Source organism: Micropterus dolomieu, linkage group LG01, assembly GCF_021292245.1.
Source record: "Micropterus dolomieu isolate WLL.071019.BEF.003 ecotype Adirondacks linkage group LG01, ASM2129224v1, whole genome shotgun sequence".
Lineage (NCBI taxonomy): Eukaryota > Metazoa > Chordata > Actinopteri > Centrarchiformes > Centrarchidae > Micropterus > Micropterus dolomieu.
The window spans coordinates 3,826,048-3,836,350 of NC_060150.1; the positions used below are offsets into that span (position 1 = coordinate 3,826,048).

The 10,303-nt window shown below is 39.6% G+C and overlaps 1 protein-coding gene across 2 annotated transcripts in view; it reads right to left on the reverse strand.

Moving 5' to 3' along the window:
- LOC123972871 (uromodulin-like) overlaps positions 1-4,449 on the reverse strand; it is an 8,663-nt gene extending 4,214 nt beyond the window's left edge. The window contains exons 1-9 of one of the 2 annotated variants that reach the window (XM_046052602.1): positions 4,308-4,449; positions 3,999-4,201; positions 3,738-3,866; positions 2,025-2,212; positions 1,372-1,526; positions 1,041-1,286; positions 786-948; positions 341-436; positions 11-93 (exon numbers count right to left, since the gene is read on the reverse strand). In XM_046052602.1, the coding sequence (XP_045908558.1) occupies positions 341-436; positions 786-948; positions 1,041-1,286; positions 1,372-1,526; positions 2,025-2,212; positions 3,738-3,866; positions 3,999-4,201; positions 4,308-4,360 (1,233 nt within the window). In that variant the 5' untranslated portion in view covers positions 4,361-4,449 and the 3' untranslated portion in view covers positions 11-93. Of the gene's footprint in view, positions 1-10; positions 94-340; positions 437-785; positions 949-1,040; positions 1,287-1,371; positions 1,527-2,024; positions 2,213-3,737; positions 3,867-3,998; positions 4,202-4,307 lie in introns of those variants that run through there. The other variant, XM_046052608.1, reaches the window with a different exon arrangement.
- Between the last annotated feature and the right edge of the window lie 5,854 nt (positions 4,450-10,303).

Below are 10,303 nucleotides of genomic sequence, written 5' to 3' on the forward strand. Positions count from 1 at the left end.
CAATGTTATGACAATCATCTCTTGTTTCACAGCAATGATTTCATGACCAGTGAGATTTCAGGCTCCTTATTAGGACCCAGCTTCAGGAATCACCTGAAAAGACAACAAGACAAAATTAGATTTATGTTTGGTGTCTGATGTAGTTTTTTTTAAAAACAGAAAATATCAGAATCTTATTATTATTATTATTTCAGATATTGACACCATGTAAAACTAATAAAAAGCATGTTGATATTTTTTTATTAAAACAGAAATATATCACACAAGACAGGGGCCTCTGACTTTTTAATCAGGGTCTGGCTTTTATACATCCCCTAAAATTAATCAAAACTGTCTTTACCTAATTGGTCCAGGCCATAGTGATGAGGGCCGGGGTTTCATTTGCATATTCAATCCTTGCAGATCTGCGCTTCCTGTTTCCACCGCCGCCGCATTTCTGTAAGACAGAGAGGATGGTTAGGTTTTAGGCTTCGGACTGTGTTGTCGTTATGAGGGTCAACAGTAGCGTAATGTTTTGAGTATGTCGAAATGTTTGTTAGATTTGAAGCTTAAACACTTTATAAAGCTCTCAGCTCCACCTCAGCCGACTACAACAACAAAGCTGCTCACATATTAATGCATCAGTGACAATAATCCAATAACATAAACACCATGAAGGAACCATTCAGAATAGTTAGTGCTTTTGTTACTTTAAGTGACTCATAATTCTTCTGTATTTATGCAGGACTTTTGTTGTATTACTACTTCTACATAAGTAAAGGAGGATTTCCTCCAGCTCTGCTTACCGGGACACAGGATTTGCCCTGTGTGACGCACAGCTGCAGTTTGCAGTGCAGGTAGATTTCACTACTTTTCCCGGCGAACTCGAACATGTTGAAAGAGAAGGCGTTGGACGTTCCCACCCCGTTTCCGTTTATGTTCACGGTCTTGTCAGCAGGGTTTTTGCATCTGATCAGAAACACGAAAACAGACGACATCAGTTTCATCGGCAGTAAAGTCTGATTCTTACAGCCACTGACAGCCTCAGAGTTTTTTCTCACCCCTTGGTGATGAGCTCGTATCTTGGCAAACTTTCAGGGGATGACTCGCTGGTCGCCCAGCAGGAGTCGGTCACCACTGCGACCATGTTGTCGTCCAGCCCCTCTGTCTTCAGCGCCATCCAGATCTTCTGGTTCAGCCCGATCTTAGTGGTCGGCCCGACAAGCTGTGTGAGGCCGGCGTCGGTGTAGGTGTTCATCATCAGAGTGTAATTCCAAGCTCCAGATACAATCTGCTGCACCACCGAGCTGGAGAGCACAGACACACACACTTCAGATCAGCTTCAACAAGCGGCAGTCAGCACAACAACAACCAGGTGAAGCTGGTACACACCCGTCCTTGATCAAGAAGGCCACATTCTTCAGATCTGGCTGGGTGTAGAAGCAGGAGAAGTCGATCACCACTTGTCTGTCGCGTGTGATGACGGTGTCCACGGAGGTGTTGCTCGTCGTGATGGTGTTCTTGTAGATGACTTGGCTGCCGTTCGTCTAGAGTGTGACAGGAACACAGATAACAGAAAACTGATGAGTTCAACAAAATGGGTGGCGATACTTTTTGTCATTGAGGTGTCAATTATTTTTAAGTATTCTCATTAATAATCCTGACCTAAAAGTAAAATCAAGTCTTTATTAACCAGCTTTTAATTTACACGGATCTTTCTATCAGAACATGCCCTCATTACATCAATCACAAAGAGGCAAAAACGGTGGATGAAACTTGTTCAGCTCTCTGCTGGAGGTGTAAACAGGCGACTGGTTGCTACACAATCACAACAAAACATTTATTAAGTGATCATTAGTCAGATGATGTGTTTTCATCTTGATTTGCTGCCTCCAAGCGTCAAACAAATCCTGTAATGCAGCTTTGAAATTATCCTAGATAGTCATAGAAAGAATACCAGGTCCTGAAAATGCCAAAATATGTCATTATTTTGCCGTGAGTCTACTGGGAGTACTTTTAGAAAGCAAAGAAATTAGAGCACCCACCACAACATCCACCCCGCAGGGGTTGGTGCCGTCGAAGCTGAAAGTCACCATGTGGGTCTTGCTGTCCATGTGACCTGTGCAGCTCATGTCCTTGAGGTGTAAGGCGGTGTAGTCGATGCCTTTTTCCTGCAGCAGACATCCTGCCAGAGTGAGACTGGCAGAGTTCTGCGTGCAGACAGTCGGATCACCTGAAGACAAACTAAGTTAAAATCCCACAGTAGCTATAATGTGTACATATAATATATCAAACTGCAAGGCCTCGGTTGAGGACCAAGCTTGAGGATGACACATACCAGCCTGCAAAGGGGTGAGAGGGGGATTTTATTATATATATATGTATAAGAATTTTGAAATCAGGGGCAACTACACTTGGTTGAAAATACTCGAAGTTTTGCCTCTAATGCAAGAGACTTCTTCAGTTTTGACTTACTGGTAAGTGTCTCTCAGCTTTTTAACCTCTGTGGTGTCAAGATTACTGATGCTACTTGGTTTGTTAGTGTTCCTGTTAGGCTGTTGTGACTCTTGTCGTTATTATTATTATTGCCGTTGCTCATAACCTTGTGTTTTGCACTTTTCATTTCCCTCTTTTTTCACTTTTTATTAAGCTACATTAGATTTGTTAAATATTTTAGGGCATATAAATACATAGGTACTAGTATTAATAATATTAACAATAATAACATTTATTGAGAGGTCTAGGGGGGCCTCCTCCTGAAAAAGTTGAACTTTATACAGTTAACTTCCTACGTTCTGGTGAATCTTTTCTGCACCAATTTATTAAGAAAAAGGGAAACAAAAAATTCAGGTGGCACTTTTTCACCTCAATAATGAATGAATTCATTTTAATTCAGTTACAAACTCCTGGACATTTATCTGAAATTTCCAGAACAAACACCGTAATATTACGGAAATAAAGTCGCAATCTAATAAGAATAAACTCTGTTTTGACAAAATCTACCTTCCCCATTCTCTGCTGTGCATTATGCTGTTGCTCTGTTGATATAATAGTGCCCCCTTTAGACCGTCTGACAGACACAGAACTGTGTCTGATGTCAGATGTAAGTAAACTGCTGAGTCTTGACCTGTGGCTGCTGGAGCACTAAAGAAACAAGCGTATCGATCATCATGACTTCACCAACACATTCTCACTCCCACCTCTTCACATCTGGACACTTGGACAAGAACCCTTTGGCGACGCTTTTCAACACCCTTGGTACCTTTTTAGTGTTGTTTTTTGACATGTAGGGCTCCGTGGTCAAGTCAGCGACAAAAAGTATGTGACGTCAGGATAAACTTCATCTAAAACTGGTGAAACTTCTGAATTTGGTTAGGCTCAGGCAACAAAACTACTTGGTTAGGAAAAGGTCCTGGTTTGGCTTAAAATAACCAGTGCCAGTGAGTCAGAACTGAAGAAGCCTCTTCGATAAGGCAAAACGTCTTTGATGTTGTGATTTTAACCTTGCTTGGATAGCTTGATAACAGAACTGTTTATCTTCTCATAATAGGATAAATGCAGCAATAAACTCTGGTTGGTGGTTTTCTTTAAAATTTAATAAAATGAAACCCTATTCAGTAGCGGTGGTCAGGAGGGAGTAAAGACATTTAAATAGTTGCTTCCTGATTTGTTCTAAAGGATGTCAGGACCAACTCTCACTCTAAAGAAACATTAAGACCTTTAACGATGTTTTTTCAGGCCACATTTGATGCACTTACCCAAACTGTTTGTTGCTTTGTACTTGGAGGCAAAAATGGACCGACAGACGCAGCTGGTGTCACCGAACGTCTCACCGCAGAACTCATTATTACTGCAGTACAGGTCCAGACAGGGGTTAGAAGGTGCAGCTGCAGACAGACACACAGACATGAGGTTCACTATCAAATAGTTAGATGAAGGGCATGCAAATAACATTTTAACTTCAACGTTTCTCGTCCCATCTCATTGTGTGAAACATAGAAGTGAAACGGAGTTCTTACAGCAGCTGGCCTTTGACCACCAGTCCCCGAGCACGACGTCGCTTGTCAGCTTGCAGGACGTGGCGTACGCCTCCAAAAACTGGCAGTTGATGCCGTCCACCGATGGGTATTTGCACAAAGTTTCTGTGCAGGCTTTAATGAAGGGCTCCGGGGCAATGTGGCTGTGGCAAGCAGTGAAGGGTGCCTGGCTCAGGAGATTACAGCTGTTCAGCCACGCAGAGAGAAAGAATGAGAGTAAATGATCAGTTTTCTGAAGTATTATGTGTGTTTGTCTTCCAGAATGATGTATTTTGATGGGTCAGATCTTACTATTCAGTTGATGCGTTGCAGTTGATCGAACTGTCAGCTGGCTCGCTGTACATACTGTCACAGCTGGGAGGGAACACACAGTACAGAACATTCAGTTTGAGAACCAGACATCAATAAGATACAGGTAATATCAGTCAGTGCATTTATTTGGTTGTGACTAAGTTGTACTTGGCTGCACTGTGAGAAGAGGACTTCTCTGCGCTCATGGTGGTGGTCTTGGTTGAATCGGCGCTGCTGCCACACAAGCCCTCTACGTTCTCAATATGTCCTGGTCAATGTCAGGAGACAAAGACAAACAGTAGTAAGCCCATGGAAGGACACAAACATGTTGTCTCTCTCTTTTTGTCCAGATAGGATTTATTTTTCTGTACCTGTCACATATGCAGAGTCGCCATCAAAAATGATTGTGGCCTTGGCGGAAGTTAAATAGGCAGTAACTCCAGTCTGGTCCTTTGAGAGCTGCACACCGTGAACCGTCTGAACCGTGGCATTGAGCGTTAGTACTTGGTCATTAACCTACATCACAGCAGAGAGACAAAGTGAAGGAAAGTCTGGTTGAAACATCAACAAGACATCTGAACAAGTGCTTTGCATGTGTGCTTTTTCACAGTAACACTTGTTGAGTTGTTGAACGCTACACTGTAAGGTTCATGGCTGTAACCTAAATATTTTATTAGTGCGGTTCAGAAAAAAAGGATTAGAAGCAGAGGATCTCTGATCAGGTTTTTTTGGGCTGAACACCATTGCTGGTAGCAGTATCGGCCAATACTGATCACCAGTCACTGGGTCTATGTCAAGCCTTTATTTGTCATGTAGCATTATACACTCACCGGCCACACAATTAGGTACAACTGGTTAATTGCTTGCTAACACAAATAGCTAATCAGCCAATCACATGGCAGCAACTCAGTACATTTGGCATGTAGAAGTAGTCAAGACAATTTGCTGAAGTTCAAACTGAGCATCAGAATGGGGAAGAAAGTGCATTTAAATATCAACACAAAGAAACTCTTGGCATGTAATGATCATCAGGGATTGATCAGACAAAAAGAGATTTTTTAAAACAGCCCCATAAATATGCTGTTACTTGCTTTTAGATGGATTGTGGCAGCTTACCCAAACTCTTCCACCTTGTTCCAGATAGATCTTTGCACTTGGCTCTGTCAGTGATAGGATCAAGTAGTCCAAAAACGGCACATCTACACGGCGTCGCTCCCGGAAACTTGCCAATAGTTCAAAACCCGAGCCTCCTGTAGACTTCATCAGACTGTATACACACCGATCAGGGACAGAAAGCTCTCTGCCAAAGAAATCTATGAGAGTGTGGCCAGTCACAGTGCACACGAGAGGGGGTGAGCATCTGATGGAGACGGAAAGGGAAAAGATGTCAATTAGAGGAAAATTAATCCTTAATCCTGGAGCTTCAAAAGTCTAAAATATAATTAGATGAGAAATAAGTCTACGATTATAAATATTTTCAGACACCCTGAGTTTAAACTGGGGCACCATTGGGTTGCATTATGGGATATGTAGGATATGTAGCACCCCTTTGATGACTTTAATAATTCACAGTGCGGACAATAGTGCAAAAGGATTATCTGTATCTCTTAATGTAAATTAAATCCATAATAATAACAGTCTGTTTGGGTGCATAGAAGTGGGCAGTGCCATTATATTATGACAAACCTAACCGTATTGTAGAACCATTAAAATAATCTTAAAAATCACCCAGTTACTTTAGATTTAAGAAAAACTCAACACAACTTCACATAAACTTTTACCATTATCAACCGCTTATCCTGCGCACAGGAGCCAATCCCAGCTGACACTGGGTGAAAGGTGATTTATCGATAAAAAACCCCCAATATTTAATTGTCTTTGTTTAAATGGTCTTTGCTTTGTGTCACGTTCACAGGCGACTTGTGTCTAAATACAAGTGGTTTTCAGTCAAACATTTACTCAAACTTTATTCCAAATAAAAAGCTAAAACATATTTACATGTTGTCGCCCAGGCAAATGTCCAGGGGTCCACATGAACTGCCAAGAGTGAGCACTGCAGTTGCACTACAGACTACTTTCAAGCAGCTTTTTGGATCCACCACCATCTCTGAATCGGCTAGAAGAGGGGCCCCTGGGAGGTGATAGGAGGTTTATGAAATTGTTTAATATTAACCTTTTACCAACAAGTGTACAAAATTAAAATTAAAACAAAACTATTTTGCTTTGAGGATCCCTGAAGAACCTCTTTCCCTTCGTTGCCAACCTGATTGTCTGCATCCGCTCAGGTCGACGGCAACTCTCTGGACGGCTTCAGACTTAGAAAACGACCATGAACGCAGAGTTTTGCTACCGACCTCTGCAGTCACGTTCTAGAAAAGGAAGAAAATCAAGGTTAATACTTTAATACTAGGTAAACAGGTAGGACTTTAATAACCACTTTTTGTTTATAAAGAATATCTTTCTCCAATTTTAGGACAATTCAGGACAGTGAGAGCAGAGCTGAGGTGAGCTTCAGATGAATCAGCGAACACATGACCAGAAGGCAGCCGGTTCATGCATGTGTGTGTGTATAATTGTTTTTTTAATTAAAAATAATAATGCTTAACCAAACGTTTTGGCAGAAAGAGCTTACAAACATCTACCCTGGTCATGTCCAAGTCTAATATTTACTCTCATTTTACTCTGTTTTGGTCTTTACCAGCACCTGTTAGTTAATAACTGTGACTGTCAGCTGTTTGGTGCAGGGCGGGTATTGTAAGGAGAGTTTATCTAAACCTGCTGCTGCCAAAAATCCCTGTAGAGCTGCAGAGTCTCTTTTGACAAAGTAACAAAAAAAACCCCAGATTGCATAAATTTAAAATATATTTTGGTTCACAATTCTCTCACTGTTTTTCTCATATGGACATTAGTTCCCTAAAAATGAAAGCTGACCTTTAATGTTGTCACTGTTAATTCAAAATCCATATGTCACTGCATTACATCACTGCTTTATTAGCAATGAGCACCTGTTCCAAACTAAATTTTTCTAAATTGCTAATCACAGGATGCCTCGTTTTGTCCATCTCTTATATTTAAATTAGATTAGATGCAAGCATTTTGTTACCCTGCAATGTTTGATAACCCACAAGGTCAAATGTGCTGCTGTTCTGGAGGCATTTCCAGAATCCAACAACGTTCATCATAAAATACTTTTTAATCCATTTCAAATGTTGCCACGTAGCCAGAAGTGACACGTTTAAAAAAAAACACAACCAACACATCAAAACATCAGAACAATCAGACAATGTTTAAGATTTGTTTGAAGACCATCTTTTATTAGATGAGGTAAATTGTCCTGCTGCAGCTCGAGTCTCTGAGGATTCTTATTAAACGGCCTTCTGGGCTCATTTTTAAGATAACTGAATGTTTCCATCTTACATATACTTACAACTGTAGCCGGAGCATATGAAGATGAGGCTGTTATTTCCAGAGCTGTTTGTGCGCCAAAATTGTAGATACCAGCACTCAACTGAAAGAATAGACAAGATACAAAATATTTTAGCTCCCATTTCCACATGGTGTCTTAGAAATACTAATTTTGTACGAAAGGCTGTAACTGATTATGACTCACAAGCATGGTTGATGTTTTATCAGCCACCACAACTTCAATATTGCAGGTTGAAGTGGTTGTGATGGTTGGCAGATTAGGATGAGAGAAAGATCCGGCAGTATTCCAAATTGTCACCACCATTCGGTCTGCATCCCCTCCATCTTCTATTACAACACATTCTTCTGCGGTATCATTCAAGTTAGGTTTGAAACAAATTACAGCTGACGAATGTTTGAACGACACCTGCAAACACAAAGAGAGACACCGTACATGAATTATAAAATTAGTTAAGTCAATATTGACATCAAAACCTTTTAGTCCAGCAAGCGCTGCTACCTAAACCAGGAAACATAGTAGTATATTTATAAGCAGAAGAAATGGAAGTTAAGAGTAAAAATATTGTAGGCAAGATTGGGTTTTCTAACATCTGATAGGTCAGAGATTATTACCACTATAGGATACAATCCAAATATGCTCTGGAACACAAAACTATGTTTATAATAATTGCAATTTTAAATACTGGATTTAGGCTCTTAAGAGTTTGCTTTTACTGTGGTCTCATTTCCTTATGTACTAGTTCCCTGATGATTTCTTAGAAACAAACTGTGTAATTTGATATTGATCACAGGTGAAGACAGACACATTGTTTGAGTTAGCTTAGATATTTGTTATGAGTTCCTGACAGAGTTCCAGAGGAGCTTTCGCAAATAAAACCCCAAGCATCTGCATTCATCTTTCATTTATTGTTATGTATGTTGAAATGAACAACTGACAAGTTGTTGCTACTGCTAATGATTTAAGTTACACTTAACGATTAAAAATAATTACTTAAGAATTAATTTTTGGATTTACCACACGGTAAGTGCCACATAACATGCAAAAAAAATTTTACAGGGTAAATCTCTTGAATAATACTGTACATGAGCTATAAAACCTGGGGGTCACAATATTGGATAGTTTGTCGCTGCAGTCTGTATTAGATGTATCAGCAGTCAGACTGTAACAGCAGAGGGAAAGACAAGCCTTTTCTCAAACATGGCTTAATTTTACTCACATCAATTGTTGAGAATATCTGTCCATAAAAAGTGATGGGACACGAGCTGATGTCCGCCTGTCCAACCCCATTAATAATAGTTTGAGCATGCAGAAGGTCGACCTGGCTGGCAGCGACTACAGGGGGAATTTGAAGGAAAGAGAAACGAGAGACATCTTACATCAATCTGTGAAGACCAACTTTGTTCACACCTCTAGCTCTAAATGTATCAATGCAATGCATTCTGGGTGTAAAAGAGAGAAAAATAATACAGATACAAAAAAATAACATTTTATTTTATTCATATGCATAAATCATGAACACATCTCTCCAGTGTACTTAGAGTGAACTTTACTTTATGTTCATTAAAAGGTACGCTTATTCATTTATTTTGATTTCAAAATATTTGAATTAAAAAAATGTATCACTTAGGTAAAGTTTGCAATGGATGGTTGTACAATATAGACAATTGCTTTTGGGAAAGAAATGTGTACAATAAAGACTACATGTTGATAATAAGGGTTATCTTCTAAAGCACTCTGCTCACCTGCCAGCAGGAGGAGAAGAGCGCCTGGCTTCACCATGATTGAGCCTCAGCAGTAAACTGTGAGAGCTGAAAGACACTTAGTAAAGTCAGTACCCTTAAATTACACACCATAAAAACACATACTGCATAAGGGATAGTATTCATGATTTGATTAATAAATCATGAATACTAATCCTTACTTGCTGCCTTTGGTTATTTAAAAAAAGCAATTTACAGTGTCTAAAATCCCTTAAATGATCCCTCACTGATTAAGTTGTAAGTTATTCAGAGATTTAGTGCCTCTTTTAGAGGCCCACGCTGTAGTAGTAGTCATAACTCGTTATTATCAGTAGAAATAGCACTCGTGGTATTTAATTTGACGTGAATAAATTATTATAATCACCATGTTTACATTTAAATCTGAGTGAGTCAAACTTAAAAGGCAGTGAGGAAAAGTGATTGATGTTGTGAGGAACTTCAGTTCCACCATAAAATATAATGAGATTGAATCATCAAATTCAGAGAACTGAAACAAAATTAATTGGAAGAACTTGAAACCGCTGTAATAATGATGAGTTTACAGGTACGTAGGTTTTTAAAGAAAGTGTGTGAAAATGTGGAACAAACCTAGTTGATCAGACACTGACGGTTTGTCTGTGAAACTTCTGGTGCAGAATAAGGAATAAAAAGATCAGAAATAAGCTGTGGAGGGTTTAAAGTGATTAAAATGATCTTAAAATTCTGAACTGATCAAAAAGGTATGTTGTGACGGGTTAGAAGAAAATACTAGATGTGATACATTAAAGTGTATTTTCTAATTTAACTTGTCCTCTTTCATTTATCTTGCC